General features: G+C 38.7%; 1 protein-coding gene across 1 annotated transcript in view; it reads right to left on the reverse strand.

The window, feature by feature from the left end:
- Positions 1 to 22,225, reverse strand: part of LOC107590158 (calcium-dependent secretion activator 1) — a 125,618-nt gene that overhangs the window by 78,060 nt on the left and 25,333 nt on the right. The window contains exons 5-7 of the mRNA XM_016278774.1: positions 5,215 to 5,295; positions 4,844 to 5,077; positions 2,275 to 2,396 (exon numbers count right to left, since the gene is read on the reverse strand). Of these exons, the coding sequence (XP_016134260.1) occupies positions 2,275 to 2,396; positions 4,844 to 5,077; positions 5,215 to 5,295 (437 nt within the window). The remainder of the gene's footprint in view (positions 1 to 2,274; positions 2,397 to 4,843; positions 5,078 to 5,214; positions 5,296 to 22,225) is intronic.

The raw sequence follows: 22,225 nt of genomic DNA on the forward strand, positions 1-22,225 counted from the left end.
TAGTCTACTCTACCAGGATCAGGAAACAGTCCTCCATAAAATGCGCTGGACACATCTGAATATTTGGGTTAAACTGTTCTGGAACAGTGTTGTAAATACAACTTAACCACTGATTTGTAGTCGTGTCCTCTTTTGGAAGACCAAACAAAGTAGTTTCGCTTTCACAATGAAAAACACAGTGGCCTAGCGGAAGCCCCGGCTTAGAGTGAGCAGAGGCGGCGGGGTTGAGAACGGCGCAGCCGGCGGATCCGACGAAGGAGCGGCAAGCACATGTGACGACCCCGGGCTTCGTCCACGGTGAAAGCCGATCCGGCGATCCACAGCACTAAGTTGATGTATTCCCTCAGCGACCAGCACGGATCAGCTCTAGGCATGACGAAGCGGATATCGTCCTCTTTTGGAAGACCAAACAAAGTAGTTTCGCTTTCACAACGAGGCACACAGCGTCTTCAGGACATGGCGGAAAGCGGCAACAATACTAAAGTGAGAATAAAAGTTACGCCTTCTTTCTTTGCGTGAACATTTGGGCGGCGTTATGCAAATCTTCCCACATAGTGAGGTAGATATGTGGGGCGTGTCAGAACGAGCCGTTTTAGGTAGGTGTGGCTGACTCTTAACTTTATAAAGAATATCTCTTTGGATTTGAGACTTTAGTCTTTGCAACTTTACTGATCTTCTTTATCCACCAAGAGCTTGTAACACTCCAAAGAAAAAGGAAAAATTTAAATCGCATCATATGACCCCTTTAAATTCAGTTATGAGAAAAAGTTGTGGAATAAACTTGTGAGAATAAAAATATATATCACATTCTGAGATATAAAGTCAGTTATGAGAACCTGATGCAATTGTGAGATGTTTGCAATTGAAAACTGTAAAATGTTGTCATTTGTAAAGTCACATTGAGATACAATGTAAAGTGAGAAAAAGTCGAAAAAGAGAGATGTAAAGTCACATTATTAGATATAAAGTTAGCTTTGCAAAAATCGCAACTGCATGATATAAAGTCAAATATACAGTAGTCCCACTGTGAGATATTAAGTCATTTATGAAAAACAAAGTTAAAATTGGAAAATATTTACAACTGTAAGCTAATGTCACATTGCGAAATATAACGTTATTAGAAAATCTCAATTGTGAGATATAGTCAGATTAAAAGATATAAAGTCACACTGATATAAGTCATCTGCCAGAGATAGTCACATCGTGAGATATAAAGTATATTAAGTTAATCGTAATTATGAGATACAGTTCAATTAAAAGACAAAGTCACACTGTGAAATAAAATTTCACATTACGAGATTAAAAGATCATGTGAGTCAGTCATGTGAAACAAAGTTTCAATTGTGTACAAAACAGTCAAATTGTGAGATATAAAGGCAGACTGTAAGACAAGATATAAGCTCAGTTATAAAAAAAAAAGTTTTGCAATTGCAAGATATAAAGTCATACTGTATACTAAAAAGTTGCACATACTTTGAAGTAGAAACAGGTTTTTCATAGTTGACTGCTCATGTTCCAGAGTGAACTCAAGGTAATTTTGCAGCAAGATTATCATTTAAAGGGAACTTTTAACAACAAGAGATGTTGTTCTACGACAAAAGAAATAATTTACAATTCCAGAAATGTGACAGAAATCATTGTGAGTGTGAGTGTAAGCTGACCAAATGAGTGGGTGAAGCATGTTCAGTGAAAAGTGTGAGAATTGTGTGTGTGGTGTTTCCTCTCTCTCTTACACTCGAATCAATCTCCTCACACACAAACAAATATGATAAGTCTAGTTGAGTAATGCGATCAGCGTACGGTTTTCGTAAGTGTTGATTACTTGCCCAGAATTGTTACTTCATCATGAAGCGTTACATCTCATCACAAACAGAATGGGCCTACTGTGTGCACAATAATAAGATCAACTGATCATGTAATGAGCTAAACAACACACACACACACACACAGCTTCAGCAAACAGCATTTGATGGGATTTGAGATTAAGTTCCTCCAGCTCTGAACGGTTCATTGGGAATGTGCCTGTATGCATGAACACAAGTAATCAAACCTAAACAGGTTTGTGTTGGTTAGTGTACATAGACTGATTTAATCAGTCTGCAAGAGAATCATTAATTCCAGACAGCAGCTTTCAAGGCTTGGAGGCTCTAAGAAATAATACTGTTTATAAACTTTCTCAGTGCTTGAACTTCACTGAGAAGTGAAACTGGATTTAATTTAATGTTGATGCAAAAAACATACATAATATTTACAAGAAATTTCTTCAAGACCTACGTTGGTTTGGAGGCCTCTGCCTGGTCGGTCTGAAGTTTCTGTCCACCTTCCACCTCCATGGTGCAGTAAACAATCCGGTTTGGCGCTAAAGACTTTAGACCCTGTACCTCCATAATCACCACCTGTGGAACAAATACGATTAAATCTATAGAGACGACTCAATTGTGAAAAAAACAAACAAAAAAAAACACACTGTCATAACCCCAAAACCAACTTGGAATTTTGTACAATTACTTCAAGAAAGTAAAGGAGACAATGCCTTTTCTACAAATAAAATGACACTACAAAAATAAAACAAAACATTATTTTAATGTTGTGTGAAATATTGTCCAATAATGTATGAATCAATATTTTTTCTAATTTTTCAGAGATCCTAATTTGTAGCGTTAGTGTGAGGTAAAAAAGAAAACTAAAGAGTGACAATATGATTGGCCCAATTATATAATGCTTGTAAATGGTCTGCAAACCTGCATAAATTAATCAAAATACTAGAAATGGACATATTACTGACAAAATTGAATTAGGATCAAGGTAAAAAATGATCTTTTGAGTCAAATCTATTTAGTGAATCAGTTCATTCAAGTTCACCATTCTGAATAACTCATGTATGAATCAGACTGATTTAGTTAACAGCCCACTGGTAGATTATCAGTGAAATTTCAGTGTCTTTAGTAATCGTATTATATGTTATGATGATTTTACATATTTCAGAAGCTTGAAAGCTTCTGTCTACAATCATTGTAATTGCATTTGGAAAAAAACACATTATTCTGTATTCTCAGTTTATTTTCACTGGTAGAACGTTCATTCTGGTTTGGAACAACATCAGGGTGAATAAATGATCACAGAATTTACATTTTGGGTGAACTAATCCTTTGACATGTGAGATAAGTTAGAAGCACTTTTATCCAAACCCACACACAGCTGGCGTGCATGAGGACAGAGGATGTAAGATGTGTCAGATAAAGCTGTCATCACAAAGGTATCAATGAAAGGGGAACGGGCTGTTAACACACGACATACATCACATGGTTTTATTGCCCCCTTCTTCAGGGAATATCTCCTCTCAGATAATGTCACTTGATTAAAGCTAGCTTTATAGCAGGCTGTCAGTGCCACTCAGGATTTTCGGTCTCGTTTGTGCTAAGTAAGACTTGTCTACACACACAGACTTATCTGCTGCTTACAAATTCAGAATTCTCCTGCCCTCTTTTAAACCTGCATGATGAACATAAGGTGACATTTTCAATTTGTCGCATTCTGCAAATCAAAGACCAATATATTGCTTATGCACCAACATGGCCTGTGATATTTGACGTTGACATGCAACATGTTGTAATGAGATACTCAAAGCAATGGCTGTGCAAATGAAATTTTCACCTGATAAAAGGAAGTACAGAAATCCTACATCAAGCCAGTGATGAATGTCAAGACCATCACAGATTCAATTATTTCATCAGGACATTTCTGTGTGCTGATGATCAGATCAATTCCTATCAAATCACAAGCTACAACAAGATGGTGGTGAAAAAGGAGTCGATGTTGTGTTTGCATTTGTTTCATATGCTCATAGAAATTCTATTTTCTTAAGTGTGGGCAATGGGATGTGGTAATCTGGAAAGCTTAGTGTTATAAAAAAAGATCTGAAGCAAAGCCAAAAATAATGGTTAAGACAAACTTGTGTGAGAATTCAAAAGTCAATGTTTGATGCAATATTATTCAGAACACTGAAACTGCACATGGTCGAAGCTGCAACATTTGAGTTATAAGCCCAGATCTATAACCACTAGGTAAAAATTTTGAACACTGATCTTTCATGCAGGCTGCATTTTACTCTTAAACCCTATTCAGTTTTGTGTTTCACAGGTGTATGTGATTTTACTCATGTACGAATCAAATGTCTGTGTTGTTCACAATTTTTTTTTAAAGATAAAGAAAATTACTTAATTACCTACATTTGTTTTTCTCAGTGGTTCTTTGAGAAATCTAACAATATCTCAATGGGAATATCTGAATATCTGTAAGTATATTATTTTCTCTTTCTCTTTATTTTGTCCTTTTTTATTTACCTGAACTATCCACCTTATTTTTCCAGTGAGAGCAGGCACAGCCATTGGTAAATAAAATGTGTCTGGCTTCCAGTGTCATCCGCTTCCAGCTATTTTTAGATGTACACAACAGCTTGTTTTGCTGCTTGATATTGCAAACTGGTGTGTCTTACCACATTATTTTAATGTATTTTCTTAATTATGAACATGCTGGTTTGTAGTGGAAACAGTTTTACCATTTACTGCACTTTGCTCTTCTTCTCGTTACGTCCCTACAACGGCTAATGAACCGGAAGTATTGCACATTCACAGAAAACGGCTTACTTCCATGTTGAAAAATAAGGTGGATAGCTATATTTAAATTAAGACAAAAAAAGTAGTCAGCAAGGAGAGTTTGATCCCAGAAATGGCTCAAAGTGCCCCTCAGAGATGCTCAGAATATGAATCCAATTCAAATGGTGGTTTAGAGTGTCAAGCGGGTTTTATAACCCAATGACAAAACACTAAGCAAGAAGAAGTACCTCTAGAGTGAAAGACAAAACTACGTCAGACTTGGAAAGCTGATTCTCGTCCTCTTGGCCCATGTCAATGATGGAAGTGTTATGGCCTCTCTTGAGCTTTTGCAGTTTGAACTCTCCTCCTTTAGACACCGGCATACTCTCCAGATTGGCCATCAGCAGGTTCACTGATGACTTTAGCTCCTCGATGTACATGGCCTCCATGTCCCTGGACACAAACTTGGGGAACCTGCCAGCCTATTCAAGGTGTTAAGGAAAGAAAATCTATTGTGACCAAGAGGGACAAAACGAGACTAGAATAGGCTCCACTATAAGCCTAAAAAGTACAGTATGCAACAGATTCATGTGTAACTGTTTGAGATCGGAACACTTACTTTGGTGAATTGATCAGCCATTTGGAGCCGTCCATCCAGCTCTCTTCTGATCTGGGCAGCCTGTTCATCAGGATTATCCAACTGTAAGAAACACACATTTTAATGCATTTACACCAATAACTTTTCCTCCCTGTAACAACATCAACCATATCTGACCTTCACCACTAGAATAAATAGTGCCAAAATAAATCAGTTAAACAGAAAAGGTCATCGTCAATAGTCACATTCACTGTGTGTACATGAAGAACAGTTCGTTGAATGTTCATAAAAGGGCATATAGATCAGAGCCAAACACAGCTGTAATTTCAAAAAATACTTTATATATATAAAACACACTACTGTTGCAGATGATTTATTTTTTATTTTTATTTATGTTTTAATCATAAATCATTACATTTTTTGGTACACTTTATGTACCATACCAACCATGCCAAATAAACCTTAAGCAAACTGTATTTAATATTTAATGCCTGCATGTGGCTTTCTGCAAGCCTCCATCCAATACATGCACAGCTCTGTCCATCTGAAAGCCCAAGACTGCTATTAGATTAGAGGCCAAAATCCATCAGCCATTTGTCATCATGCCACTTGAGAAGGCAACTTCTGAATCATTTAAAAATTGAAGCATGAATTTCTGATCCTGACACTAATATAAAATTAATATAAGATTAATTATTTGTAATTTGTAAAAAAAAAAAAAATATATATATATATATATATATAATAATAATAATAATTTTAAATTGCTTCTGGCCAAAATACAAGTACATAATCCATAATAACGGTCTGTCCAGTGAAAAAAAAAAAGTCCAAAAAGTGAAAATCAAAGTCCACTGACATTTGTTTTGAACTGTTGGTGCCTGATCTGTGCATATTTCTCTCCCAATTCAGACCAGATCATTTTTTTACTGGAGAAAGCAATATTATGGACAGAGAACTTGTATTTTAGCCGCAAGCAATGATTTGAAGTTAAAAACATCTTAATGATTGATTTGTTTCTTACAAATACACAGATTTTTGCTTCACAAGATGTCGATGGACTGGAATTAAGTGGATTATTGTGATGTTTTTATCAGCTGTTTGAATTCTGATTCTGACAGCACCCATTCACTGCAGAGAATCCATTGGTGAGCAAGCGATATAATGCAAAATTTCTCAAAATTTACACCCTTGGGTGGCCAGAGTACATTTTCATTTTTTGGATGAACCATTCCTTTTAGCTAACAGTGAACTCTCCAAGCCAGAAAAATCACCCTTGCAAAGAATATGACAGACCTCAGTATTTCTTAAATTAGCTTTTTTTTTGTACTGCCATCATTCAATGCCCAACCTAATAATGAAACTGTTAGCTGGCGGCCTGAATGTTTAAGCACCTTGATGCAAAAATCAAACAGCACGTCACTTTTTATCCAACAAACTTATCAGTTTATGATTCGAGGCCAAGAAAAACAACACCAAGGGATGCATCTTTAAATACCCAGTATGTTCTATACTAAAGGGTTCTGAACTAATGGTGAGTTCAGAGCCTTACGGGGGAAGAATTGGCCAGTCAGTTGCATGGTCGGGTGGAGGACCATCTGGACAGGCTGTGGCCATGGTGTCCCCGTTCCTGACTCCAGCTGGGCTAAATTCAGTACTCAAATAGCTACAAACACTTACACCCTTCCATGAGGATTCCTACATGCAAATGAAAGCACACACACCAATGCACTTGCAACATACACATTGCTCACACAGAACAATGAGTGCATATAACTGTGCAGGCATACACAATTAAAACACATGCTCACATCACACACACACACACACACACACACAGGAATTAATGAGTCATGCTGTTCCCACACATACAGTATATGAACACACACTCACATGCATCATGCCAATGTGTGGGTGTTTTCATAATGAAATGCTTAATGCTACTGCATAATAACAGGATGGGAGTCCAAGACACAGATTAGGCCTCATCCCCGTCCAAGATCAAAAATACTTTCCACAGAGAATGCACCTGTGTCCGGCAATTTCAGGTTTATTAGATGAAGTCATGCTGTTCCAAACCTTATTTTCTATTGTTTCTTAATGAAAGAAAATATTCTGAAAGTCAATGGGGTCCTAATAATTACATTAAAGGGGTCATATGATGCGATTTTTAAATTTTTCCTTTCTCTTTGGAGTGTTACAAGCACTTAGTGCATAAAGAAGATCTGTAAAGTTGCAAAGACTAAAGTCTCAAATCCAAAAAGATGTTCTTTATAAAAGTTGAGTCAGCCACACCTACCTAAAACGGCTCGTTCTAACACGCCCCCACATGTCTACGTCGCTATGTGGGAAGATTTGCATAACGTCGCTTAAATGTTCACGCAAAGAAAGAAGGCATAACTTTTATTCTCACTGTAGTTTTGTTGTTCCCGCCGCCATGTCGTGAAGGTGCTGTGTGTTTCATTGTGAAAGCGAAACTACTTTGTTTGGTCTTCCAAAAGAGGATGATATCTGTTTCGTCATGCCTGGAGCTGATCCGTGCTGGTTGCTGAGGAAATACTACAACTTTGCGCTGTCGATCGCCGGATCGGCTTTCACCGTGGACGAAGAGGAGTTTAGCCCGGAGTCGTCACATGTCCTTCCGGACGCTCCTTCGTCGAAATCGCCGGCCGCGCCGTTCTCAAGCTCACCCACCTCTGCTCACTCTAACCCTCCTGCCGCTCCTCACTCTAGCCCCCGGCCTCTGCTCACTGTAGGCTGCGGTGTGTGACGCTGTTTCGTTGTGAAAGCGAAACTACTTTGTTTGGCCTTCCAAAAATGGACACGACTAGAAATCAGTGGTTAAGTTGTATTTACAACACTGTTCCAGAACATTTCAACCCAAATATTCGGATGTGTGCAGCACTGTTTCCTGATCCTGGAAGAGTAGGCTACAATGCTGGCTGTTCTGATTCAAAGACTGTAAGTACGTCTTTTATATTTAATGTGCGGACAGACAACAGTAAATAGACAGACACATACACAGAGCGCTACTGAAGAGCAGAAGCTGGTTTGCGCCCGGCCGGATGTGCTTTTATGCTTTCTGGTGCTTACGTCACCCTGCTCGTGACGTCTCGCTGCTCCATTGGACGGATTTGACACGTGCTTCAGAACCCGGTCACGCAAGGGCGTTCCCAAAGCGACTCGACGCAGCTCGAGTTCCTGAAGGGGAAACACATTTCATTACACCAAATACACAAAATACTGTTCTTTTTAGCAGCATCATATAACCCCTTTAATAAAATCTCACAAACCTCACAAACTTTAGCATATCCAGCAATCTTTTCTCAGAAGCCCTTATTTTAACAGCCTGATAACTTTTAATTGAAATTAAAAACACTCATTGTCATCCAGAATGTGCATTAGAATATGGAAACCCAAAAGGGACATGGTCTACATTTTAAAATAAACACACTTCTTTAACACACAACTTTGATCTTTGGCAACATTAGTGGAAACTTTATAGTTGTAGCTCCATTGATATTTAGAAATGTACTTATGAAAAAACACACTTAGTAAATGCAACATTTATTATAAAATATATTCCATTACAATATTTAATCAGAAGTCTAGCCTAAGCATTAAACAGAACTGCCTTGACCACCACCCAATGATACTACTTTCCCTAAATGGCATTTTTGAGTCTGGTCACAAACATTCTAACAGTGAAATTAGCTTTTCAAGCTGAGACCAAGCAGCACAGCATGGATCTTCTCCTGCTGCTGGTAGACTGAGCCAGTCAATGCTAAAGATGAATCAGCGTTCAGTCTTTCTCACACATGCCTCACGTCTCTCCTGCCTCTCTCATTGTGTTGACATCGCAAAGACAAACCAGCTAACATAAAAGAACCTGCCACCACTGTCATTTAACTGCTCTTGTGAGGCTTTTGATTAGTTCTTAATTTATTTATCTACTCTGGCTTTGAGCCAGAATGTAAACCAGTTGTATGGCATTGTTGTAACCGACCAACCATTCTAAAGTGACACCTTAAACAACATTGGAACCATATTTAGAGAGACTATTATCAAGTCAATGGAACTTGATAAAGATGGGTTTTGCCAAACAAGGCCTTCAGATGAACAACAATAAACAAATAACCTGGCGTGCCATAACACATCCTAACTTCTTTGAGATTTTCATGCACCAGCAAGGGAGCGATCCGTGATGTCATTGCCTGATGATAATCAGATTTGGTGCAAACAAGACATGTGTAATTAAATTAATGTGCCTAATCTAAGCCAGCCAAGGCAGAGAGATTGTCGGGCCAGTGCGTGTGTGTGTGTGTGTGCATGCACGTTTTTGTGACATATGAGGACACAAATTTGTATATTGACATGGGTATGACATAGGTATTAAAAGAAGGTGACTTATGAGGACATTACCCCATGACCCCATTTTTCAAAACGCTTATAAATCATACAGCAAAAGCTGTTAAACATTAAAATAATAATTTGCCGCAAAATTGACATTCTGTCCTTATTTATTCATCCTCGTGTTATTCCAAACTAATAAGATATTTCCCTTGAAGAGAACATTTTGCAATTCTTGTCATACAGCCAATATATTTTTAGTTTTATGGCAACCTATTTCTTAAACATTTAAACTAGGCTAATGTTCAGTTCAATAAAGCATCAGCAAACATTATCAGTAAAATAAATGAGAGTAAACAGTCAAACAGTTAATTTATGTCATTGGCATGCAAGATTCAATCCCCCTGCAGATTGACATCCCCAGACCACAAGAGGAATCTGTTTGCAAAGCCTGTTCCAAAAGAGATCCCCTTCATATTTTAACATAATTAAAACAGTGTTATATATTTTCCCAAAGCAGCAAATCCCACCCCCCAGCCAATTTCACTGGTCAATAGAACCTTTGCAAAACCTGGTATGAAACAAGGTCTCAGCTTTCAAATTTGGTCATTTTTTTAAGAAATTCAAACAATAAATGCCATTTTGTGGCTCTTTAATGTGTCGTGACAGATCACTGTATTGCCTCAGTTCAAGCAGCACACGTGAACCGATCGTCTTTTCATATTTACTTAAAGCATGAAATAAACATAAATGAACATAAGAATGTATTTTATTTCAACCGTGGAAAGACGTCAATAATACACACAATTTTTCAGATTTAAGTCCACCAAAGTTAATCTACTATCCTATCTGATTTGTTTGTCGAGCAAGATGGCGGATTCGGCGTTATGACTGGTCAGATTGCCCGTCAATCAAGCTCTTTGCGAACGGTCAATTCAACACCCAAGCACCTGCAGTGTTATTTTAGTATTATGTTATTTTTGTACTATTATAGTATTCAATAATATTTTGATTTCACTTTTATTTTTATATTTCGAATAAAATAAATAAATTAAAAGTTTTAGTAATTTTGGTACGTGTTTTTACCATTTAAAAAAATATTTATATATAGCTTTAATTATTTGTTTATCTTTTATTTTATTTATTTAAAAAAAAATTTTTAGTATGTAAACTTATTTATTGCAGATAGTTGCAAAGGCAACATTTTTAACTATGTTTGTTAATGTTTCTTAAGTTTAGGATATTGTATTTCAGCTTTATTTCAATTATCGAAAACTATTTTTGATAGATAGTTAACAATAACAACACTGGTTGCCTGTCAAGAAATGTGAAAAATCATGGACGAATCTGATCGTGACAAACAGTAATGCTATCTACCAGGTTGTGCTACCAAAGCTAAGTTAAGGTTAGAGCTGAGGTTAGGGTTATGGGTTTACATTAGGTTCAATGTTGCAATCAGCACTTTGATTGACAAGACTATCAAATATCTTCAGAATCGGCTGCAGATATTTGTTTGGGGGGGGGGGGGGCCACAAAATAATCAGCTAGCAGCATGCTAAAGTGGCCTAATGATTAGCTTGTGACTGTGAGGTACCTGAAAATAAAACAGAATGACAAATGACTAAGCCTATTTATAGCTTCCATTGTAGGTTATAATAAGATCAGACATACAATTTAAAAATTGTTGATGATTATTATGTAAAAGCACCAAGCTATTATTGTCATCAGTGTACCATAGTATTGCCAGAATATTTTGTAGCATTTGCTTCAATCTAACAGTAGAGCACACTGACAACACAGTCCCTCTCTCCAGAGATAAACCTAAAATGACCTGCTACAACCCTCTACATTACTATCACTCGCATATGCGACTAAATCTTACTCTGGGCGACTAAATAATGTCTAACATTAGCCATTGGCACAGATTTTCACTTGATTAACACGCTGACTCAATCGACGCGGTACCATATTCTTTGTTGTATTTTCCTGTCAAAATAACAAGAGTTCATTTAGAATTATTCAGCTTTTAAGAATTTAAGAACGATATGCTGGTTTCTCGGCAGTGGGCGGAGCTAATGCGTGAACAGCTATCGTTGGCTGGCGCTCATCTATTACCGTCCCTGTTTTGATTTCAGCAAATCAGTTCGAGCGAACGCTGACAACGTGATTAATATTCGTGAACCCAGCAGATAATAGTAGTAGTAGTAGTAGTATCTTTTAATAATAATTACTATTACCTATGACCAACAATATCTTAAACACCACCACCAGTCCTAAGTTCAGTTAAAATGACAAATATGCATTCATTCATGGTTACCAAGTTTTAGTTCTAATCACTAGTTGTATCATTAAATGGTGCTTAATTATCATAATATCATAATATAATGCTTGATTGGCTGAAGTTAAGAGTGCACATTCAGTTATTTAAGAAGCTATTCTATTTGACAAAGATAAGCTGATTGGGTGGAATCATGTGTGTGTGTGTGTGTATACCTACTTAACCATATTTTGGGGACAAATGTGTACCCAAAAGTGAGCAAAGCCTGACAAAATCGGCAAAAACCTCAATTTGTGGATGTTCTCATTTGTAAAACTGTTCAAATAAAGTAAAAAAAAGTTTTTTTTTTACTTTTGAAATTGTAAAAATGCAGAAAGTTTTCTGTGAGGGGTAGGGGTGGGTTTAGGTTAAAAAGTGTATAACTATCTGTATATAAAAACAATAGAAGTCTATGTAATGTCCCCATTTAGATAGCCAAGTAAACGTGTGTGTGTGTGTGTGTGTGTGTGTGTGTGTTTTGTGTGTTTAAAATACTACATCAGTCGGGCGAGTAAACAAAAAAAATGTACTAGCCAATGGCGATTATATTGCCACGGTGTGCGTAGAGGGTTGTGCTATGACCTCAGAATGTTCAAGAGCGCTTCTTAAACTGTGGTCGTTAAATATTTAGTCTGTTTGGTGAAGTTAGTTCTTTGGGGATGGAGGCAACTCAGTGGAACGCTGATTAGCGTAGGTGTAACGGTGGTTAGCATCCAACACCACATGATGGAGGCGTACAAAACTAGCAGGGGGTGAACTTTAATTCTAGACATCTGATTTCATGTTTTTCTGATTTGAAGGCACAATGTTACACCCACAATAGCTCTGTAAAATTAAAGCAAAATCATACAGTGTTTTATTGTAAACATCTCTGCAACTGCAATTTTCACAAACTGAAGGAAAAAGTGCTCTTTCCACCACTAGGCAGTGAAAAGTCTAGGTTAGTTTTTACCTTTATCACGTAAAGAAAATGGACAGAACAGCAATAAGGAAAAAGTCAAATCAATGGAAAATTTTATTGAATCAATATTCCAATTTCAGCAAGCTTTTTAGGGCAGGGAGATCGTCTAAGACAGGGTCATGAGTTTAATCACTATTACAGACTGAGAAAAACCACCAGAGGAAGAAAAACAGAGGACAGAACACTATCAAGATCTCTAACGGCAGAGCAAATTATTCTAGCTATAGGGAAAAAACATGGTCTGATTGCCCAGGGCTCTGCTCCTGATCAATAGTGAGGAGATGGGTAATAAGAAGTGATCCATGCTGGTACTGAGCACAGGCAGGGAGAAAGTGGATCTTGACTAGCCAAGCTCTACTATGATGAAAGAGGGAAAAATGGCTGCCATCCTCATATGATGAATCCATGCATGAAGACAATTGCAGAAGCGTGGATTAGTGCAAGAGGAATAAGGTTATGGGCAAGAAAGTGCATTATACACACAGGTGCACAGAGTCACTTGTAATACAGCCCTGTCTAAATGATTTTTGAAGCAGTCTACTGTTACCTTTACATCCATTTCTCTGTTTACTTTTTAGTTTATGACAATGTTGTATTGTGCATTTCAGCATATACTATATATAGTGTATATGCTATACTTTTACCAGTGGTAGCATGTGAACACGACTATGAGCATTTCTTAAAAATATGGGATAATAATACATTTTTACAGTCTGTGTAATGAAAGGCCACAATTCAGAACCATTACTATAAAACAAGTACAGCATCTACCACCTGGGATATACATACAGTACCTTAGTTATAAGGTATGATTATATATTAAATATTTCAACTAAAACCCCTGAAATAATGACAGAGGATTTACACAACTTTATGAAAATAATACCACTATACCAACAAGCCATGTGTTTGTTTGTTTTTTGTTTTTTTTATAATTTCATTGTTTATTCATAATACTTCATTTTAATGGAGCCTTTATTCTGGCATTTATAGCTTTAAAAATCAGATTTAAAAAAGGTATCAATTATTTCTACTTGTAGGTAGCTTGTATTATGATATGGCACTAATGAGCTACACTACCGTTCAAATGTTTGGAGCTGGTACTTTTACAAAAATTATTTGTGGGAAAAAAACAGTAAAAAAAAATTCTGTGGGAAAAAATACAGTAAATTTTTACTGTAAAAAAATACAGTATTTTATAATATTGTAAAATATTATTACATACATTACAGTTTTCTAGTTTAATATACTGTATGTAAATTATTCCTGTGATGGCAAAGCTGAATTTTCAGCATCCATTATGCAGTGTTCAGTGTCATGATTCTTCAGAAATTATTCTAATATGCTGATTTGGTGCTTAAGCTGCTTAATATTTTTGTGGAAACCTTTTTTTTTTTAGTTTTTGTCTTTTGAACAATAGTGCAATTTATTTTAATTGTTTAATCGTTTTTATTCTTGGATAACTGGATAATTTATTATAAATGAATTATTTATTCTGGCATTAATAGCCAAATACTTAAAAATATATATTTTAATTATTCAAAATTGTTTTTATTGTAGTACTTTTTCATGTAGTAACGCAGATGCTACTGGGGGAAAAAATAATCATCCTTTTGAAAATAAAAACTTTTGCACGGCGGTTGAAAGCTTGTCATTGATGGTGAAATCCACATAATCCCTGTCGGCTACGCAGCTTACCTGGCACTTTTTTAATATTGCAAGAAGTATTTACTGTAGTTCTGTCATGGTGACAAGCCAATTCAATCCCATTATTCTGGACACAGATTTCAGCTGGCGAGTGTGCAGATAACACACTCTGAACGATCTCTCTCTATCTCCTCAGTTAATTACTCTTTACCACTGCAATCAGCACAGGAGTGGCAGCTTGTTAAGATACAGAAAGAGAGACAGCGAGCAGACAGACCCATCTTAATGCAGATGAGCGGGAATGTACAGACATGTGTGGGAGAAACACACAGAACCTGTCCAGCACATAATCAAGACAACTAATTTACTAGATCTGTAAATAATTTCTTTTTATGAGCTATGGGAGCCACAGGAATTCTTGGTTCAATTAATAAAACCATTATAGTCTCACATGATCCCATACTCCTGCCTGGAGCAAACATGTATTTGCGGGTCGCAAAATATAGATGACTAAATGTGTCAGAGTGCAAGAAAGCAAAGGCTGTGCTGCTTTCATGTCAGCTCTATTATGTCATTATTGTACATTTCACCTAATAGACCCTGCTGACCGGACTTCTTGTAGCTACAGCAAATGACTGCCATGGTCAACAGGGGCCTTTTCCAAAATGGATCTCTAAACATTTAATGGTTACTCTCAGTGTCAGTGAAAGTTTCTGAAAGGAAGTTAAACCTCAGGTGGGCACTGAAGTTTCAATAATTCAACAGCCCAGAGTAATACACTGCATTTATGAATTTATGTTTATGCCTTGCATTTATTAAAGGGGTCATATGATGTTGCTAAAAAGAACATTATTTTGTGTATTTGGTGTAATGCAATGTGTTTATGAACACATTATTTTCCACATAATGTACATTATTGTTGCTCCTCTATGCCCCGCCTTTCTGAAACGCGTAGATTTTTACAAAGCTCATTGGTCTGAAAAGCGAGGTGTGCTCTGATTGGCCAGCTATCCAGTGCATTGTGATTGGCTGAATACCTCAAGCGTGTGACAGAAATGTTACGCCCCTTACCATACTGTGATGCCGTCTCCCGGCGCGATGAGACAAAACCAATAAAACCCATTACAAACGAGGCATTTGTTGCATCCAGTGGGGACATAATTACTGATTATAATGACTTATACTGTCTTTTTACACGTTGCGTTGCGTATCGCACCGCGTAAACATAAAACCATGTCTGCATTTGTGATCGGAGAAACGACAAACAACAAGCGCTACTCTACACTGTTCAAAACCCGTGTTTGTTCCATCAGTGGCAAATTCGTTAAATATGAAAACGTACTTACAGACTGTGAGTCAGAAGCGTCAGACTGTCCTTGCAAAGTTGGAATTGCCCCACTTTATAGAAACAGCCTTTGTGCAAAGATGCATTGTATAAATAAACAGTCCTCTGTAAAACGCGCTGCAGACATCTGAATATTTGGGTTGAACTGTTCTAGAACAGTGTTGTAAATACAACTTAAAGGGGTCATAGGATGCTACATACACTTTTACAAGTTGTTTGAACTGAAATTCGAGCTCAGATGCCTGTCTGTGTGACGTCACCCCTCCCACGATAGTTTGATTGACAGTGGCGTTTCAGCACAGACTGAACTGGCGTCTTACCTTAGACCCACCCTGAATGAGCTGTCATTAGTCCGCCAATGTTTCACTGCTGGAGCAGATGTAGACAAGAATGACTCCTAAGCGATTGAGGTGTTCTGTTGTTGGATGTAATAATGAACATAGCCGTCGTCATTTACTCCCGACATCTGAGCCGCTGAACTCGCAGTGGATTACATTGTTTCTGAAGGGAATGCGCCCCCGATCTACATAAATGTCTTTTGGAAGGCCAAACAATGTAGTTTCGCTTTCACAACGAAACACACAGCGTCTCCACGACGCTGTAGTATTGTTGCGGTGGCAACAATACTACAGCGAGAATCAAAGTTACGCCTTCTTTCTTTTGGGCATTTGGGCAGTGTTATGCAAATATTCCCACACAGTGACGTAGACATGTGGGGGCGTGTTTAAACGAGGCAGTTTAGGAGGGCGTGGACGAGTCTTAACTTTAATAAAGAATATCACTTTGGGTTTGAGACTTTAGTCTTTGCAACTTTAGGGATCTTATCTATGCACGAACAGCTTGTAACACTCCAAAGAGAAAGGAAAATTTTAAATTGCATCATATGACCCTTTAAATATCTAGCTGAGAAAGAGTATAACCTGCGATTACTGGATTGAAAGGCTCCGTAAGATTTGTAATTCATGTCTATCTATCATGCTCCAGTTTTTTTGTTAGCTAAAAATATTATCGGCAATTGATATAATGCAGTAAAATAAATACAAACATTTTACATGAAAATTAAAAAATTTGAAATGTTGTCCTGGCATATAACTGAAATAAAAAGGTGATTGACATTGAGAAAAAGAGAGGGTGGGGGATGGACAGAGAAAGAAGTAATTATAAGGTTACAGTCTGTAATGTATTCAAAGGGAAGAACAGCTGATGGGCAAGAGAGTGTTTAAAAGCCCTGCATGTTTACCATCTCCATGACAACTACCTCAGATCAGACAAGGGTGCGGAGGTGATTTCTGTCAAACAACAAGCGCCTTTAAACGCACAGACCCTCAGCACTGCATAGTCACACTGTGGACATCAAAAACACGCACCACAAAGCGCACACACACATCATGGGCGCAAAGGGATTCGGCAAAGCACGACACAAATGCATACATGGTCTTTATTTTCAGAGCTTTCAAAGCTTATTGTGCTATCTGCATTTCAGAGACGAGGTTTGATGAGAGTAAATGAGTGGCAACAGCTGTCCTCGCTGCACCAGCCTAACAACGTCTGCTCGTTTAAGCGCCGCCTAAAGAAAAGCCTTTGATAAAGCTTTGTAGCTGTTTAGCCATTTCTGTGTTGACTTTTAGGTATACGGAGAGTGTCTCCGTCATGAATGCATTCAAGTAGGGACGCCATTTGTTGAAGTGCATGTGTGCGTGTGTAGAACCGCTGCTGATTTGTCATCAGTTTGTGTTCACTAATAGCAATCAATCAGAGCGCGCATATCCCAGTCAAGTCACCTTCCCTCTCCTCTTGTATTTGCAATTCATGCAAATTACTTCAGATTGGGCTTTCATTATCAAAGCCAGGAAGACAAAATTTCATTCAACAGAATAATGCTTCCTACATCAGGACGCCCACACCAAAATGCATATCCTGGGCAAATGGCTAAAATCCAATTTGTTCCGACGGTGATTTAAACCTAATTCACTTCAATAAAGATAACTATACATGCTATTCTTGTCATGAGCATCAAGGTGTGGGGGCGCTGCGGTGCAAATTCCACTCATGTTTAGTACATGATAACTCAAAGATTCGTAGAAAATATATAAATGTTGGACTCTGTGGTCTATTCTGTGTTAAGGTAAGGCATGTTATTCGCAATTATGTGTTGTGGCTGGGTTGTTATAGGTCTGCGATATCTTAGGCCTAATTGAACGAAGGAAGTATTCTTCTGTAGCCTGACGACGAGTAACTTTAACCGTTGTTCATGTGAGCTCAAAGACGGCCTGATGCTTCGTTTATAGACTATTTGTGGGTGGCTGTTTGTTGATTCACCTATCAATTTGTATCGATAATTTATAATAGGGTAAATCCTGTATAGTAATTTATCCTATATAGTGCTTGCATAAAGCAAGTAGTGCATACCCCCCCCTCCCCCGTTATGAAAAAAAAACAAGTGGGCTCCCCCAAAGTTCACGATATAGTTTGAACACTGGGTGGATGCATCATCCTGTGACTGCGCCCTCACCGGGGGATATCATTAATGGATTTGGTCCTATGCCATGTGCGTGTGAGGAGACCAGCGTCAAGCTACCGCTTTGTGTTCTCTGTTAAGACATCTGTCTAGTCTAATTTGAATGGATTGTTGTTGGTTGTTTTTTTGTGAATTAAAAATTATAAAAGAAATTAAATATTTGGGTGAACTTGTGCTGAAAAATTTGCTGAATATATTTACTATCCAGTGAAAAAGTCATCTCAACTGAATCAGGAGATAAATATCCAATCAAGCAATGTTTTTAAGCAAAAACAAATATATCAGTGGATTTTGATGTGAGAGAACAACAGGGGATAGACTATGGACTATTTTGGTAGTTTTTATGTTAATTTATGGACTGTCGTGTGGATTACTGTGATGTTTTTATCAGCTGTTTGGACTCTTATTCTGATGGCGCCCATTCACTGCAGAGGATCTGCAGAGGAATTTCTCTAAATCTGTTCTGTTTCTCATGGACATCTTGGATGACATAGGGTTAAATAATTTTTTTAAATCAATTAAATAACATTTTCATCGAACTATTCTGTTAAAATGCACAGCTCGAGGAGGCGAGATGCTAAAAAAACAACAACTAGACAATAGCCAAAGATAGTACATTTTCAATAAATTTAAATGACATTTCATTTTAATTAATGACATTGCGTTTTTATTTTTTATTTAAATTTTTTTTATAATTAATTATACATTTAGATGCAAAATTAACACCTCTAATAATTATATATAATTAACCTCATAACAGTTGCAAGAGACTTGCTAAAGTGACAGAGTGAGTTACGGGTCCCAAATTAATAGGTTCTTGATTTCCACTGATTGACTGATCCGTTTTCCAGCATTTTCTATCGATTTTAATTGCCTGTCAGTCACTTGCCATCCACAGCTGGTATCTTGAAATGCCCTCAGGAAAGATTCGATAGATTGGATTAAACTCCTACTACCCAGGAGACAGCCAATGCACTGATACTGAATGCTGTTATACACATAGACACACGCACACACAGCTGTTTAACACAGACTCTGCCTATCAACCAGATTTAATTTAAAAAGCAGGAAGGGGCTTGGAAGTCCCGGGGGAAAAAATGAAATAATGACTTGCTGTGAAAAATAAAAGACTTAAGCATCCTGCATAAACTAGCAGTGAGAATGACAGAGAGACGAAGCTAAAGACAGAGACAAATATGCCAGCATTTGTAACCACAGGACTGGGGTGATGCCGAGATTTGAGGTAAGACCTGGTCGGCGTGTCCGCCGTTGCTATGGTTACAGGGATATTGCCATTCCTACACAGTAAGTAGGATTCATGAGGCTAATAGAAAGATAATCAAAATGGCACACACTCAAGTGGGCCCGCTTGGCTCCAGTGTGAACACAGACAGTGGAAAATGATGAATAGCAGACTCCTACACTGACACCTCCTCCGGATTCGGTGATTTTTTTCCCCCACTGGTCACAAATCCCACAATTGCCCAAAATCTGCAGGACCCTTCATGAAATTCTGTATGAAGGTGTTTCCCATTCTTATTCCAATTCAAGTACACACATCTACAAAGCCATAAAACACAGAGGGGTCCAAAAAGACATAATTATTATTATTTTTTTTTCTTATTTAATACAATGCCAAATTATGTTTCAGGTCAAGTGTCCTACGCAATTTTACGCAATTTTACGCAATTACTTACTTATTTATCTATTTATTTATTACGTATTTATTACATATTATTAATTAATAATTAATTGTCATTTTTTCAAAACCCTACATTTTTTCAAGTATAAATCAGATATTGAATGTAATTTTTTCAATGTCATTTTTGTCATTGTGCAATGCAAGATATGTGAAATTTGGGGCAGCATGTAAAGCATAAACTTTCCAGCCCAAAACATGTGTTTATTTGGGTCTGGTCTGGGTCTAGGTCTGTTCCAAAACATAGTGAGCCACTCACAATTGATTAAAATAAGAGTTTAGCATTAGCACATTACTAATCTTGTCAGGCAAGAGACAAGTTGCTCAGGAGACATTTCTTCTTATTATGAACATTTAAAACAGTTGTGCTGCTTAATATTTTTCTGGAAAACATTTTTTCAGGATTCTTTGAAGAATACAAAGTTTGAAAGAACAGCATTCATTTGAAATAGAAATCTTTTTTAATTAAAGTATTGTTTTCTTTTCTTTTTTTAAACTTACTGACCCCAAAGTATGTTTATTTTTTCTCACCTTTCCCACTATTTTGCATTTATTATTTTACTAATTAAGTTGCAAACTGTACCATTTGGAACGATCTTAAAATACTGCATTACGATTGCAGTCTACAAATGTGACAGTTGAGCGCTCTTTTGCTCCTTTTTCTGTCTATTCTATTGTTCTGGAACTCACTCATTGTCGTTCTTCCATCTACAGCCACTACTGTGCTCCACTGTTCCCTTTCAGTCGGTCACTCTCGACGTTATGTCGGATGGCCGACGAAATTGGGATCTCGCTTAGAGAGACCAATCCACTTCGAGTGTAAACTAAACGAGCCAATGCTCATTGGCATGCGATTATTGTATCCAGCTGCTGCTGATCACAGCGTGAGTATAAGTAGGCAGCAGATGCAGCGCATATTCAGCTTTTCGCTTCGGAGCCGAGTGGTTCTATCCTTCTGCTCCTGACCTCTACGTAGAGTAAAAACTACCCTCATCCTCCCTCACCACCCTTGATGGCGGTCCAGCACGGGGGTAAGCGGGAGTTCCCGGGGTGGAGCAGTCGGTTGCGATGCAGTTGTGTCCAAATGCCGCTACCACTTGGCGGGGCAAACTGTTGCTACCCTCCCGGGCCTGTAGGCACTCGTCGGCCTTGCTTATACGGCCTGTGGAGAAGCTGCGTCCGCCTTACACGCTTCGGCGTTATTGCAAGTGCACCAGGCTAAGCCGCCATCTCTGACTGTGTTTGGCCGACATGCACGAGACGGACAAGACAAGATTCTTGAACGCTCCCGTTTCCCAGACCGGCCTTTTCGGCGACACAGTGGAGAACTTCACCCAGCAGTTCTCCACTGCCCAAAAGCAGACTGAGGCCATCAGGTACATCCTGCCCCGGCGTGCAGCTGCTGCCTCCACCTGGCCGCTGGTGGCAGCGCCTCAGCCCGCTCGTCGCTGAGGGCGGCCCCTGGCCGCCGCCCCCGCACAGCGTCCGCAGCAGCCGCCCCGCCTGTCCAGGCCCCCGCCAGACCTGGTGGTAAGCGAAAGAGCAAGAGGCCCTGAGACGGGCGACCCAGAGATGGAGGGAGTTGCTCTTCGGGAGATGGTGAACAAACCACTCCCTCCTCCCTCCCCCAGGTCAGTGTTACACACACCCAGACCCCGCCTCGGACCGGCTACAAGACGCCCGGGCCGGGTCCCTGTGTTCTTCCGCACTGCCCCACTGCGGGTATGCCTGTAGTTCCGTTGATGCCACTTACGCGGTGTCTGGGAGCCTGGCTAGAGCTATCCAGCCCGTCTTGATGGCTCCTTCGAACCGTCAGGCTCGGCTATGTGATTCAGTTCGCCCGGTGCCCTCCCAAGTTCAGGGGCGTCCACTTTACTTCAGTGAAAGCAGCAGATGCCCCTGTCTTGCGTGCAGAGATCGCAGTCCTACTGGCGAAGGACACGATAGAGCCGGTTCCTCCAGCCGATATGAGGTCGGGGTTTTACAGCCCTTACTTCATTGTACCCAAGAAAGGCGGTGGGTTGAGACCTATCTTGGATCTGCGCGTCTTGAACCGGGCCCTTCACAGGTTCCCGTTCAAGATGCTCACGCAGAAATGCATCTTCAGGTGTATCCGTCCTCAAGATTGGTTCGCAGCGATCGACCTGAAGGACGGGTACTTCCATGTTTCGATCCTTCCGCGCCACAGGCCATTC

This window comes from Sinocyclocheilus grahami, unplaced genomic scaffold (genome assembly GCF_001515645.1).
Source record: "Sinocyclocheilus grahami isolate Dianchi unplaced genomic scaffold, SAMN03320097.WGS_v1.1 scaffold125.1, whole genome shotgun sequence".
NCBI classification, from domain to species: domain Eukaryota; kingdom Metazoa; phylum Chordata; class Actinopteri; order Cypriniformes; family Cyprinidae; genus Sinocyclocheilus; species Sinocyclocheilus grahami.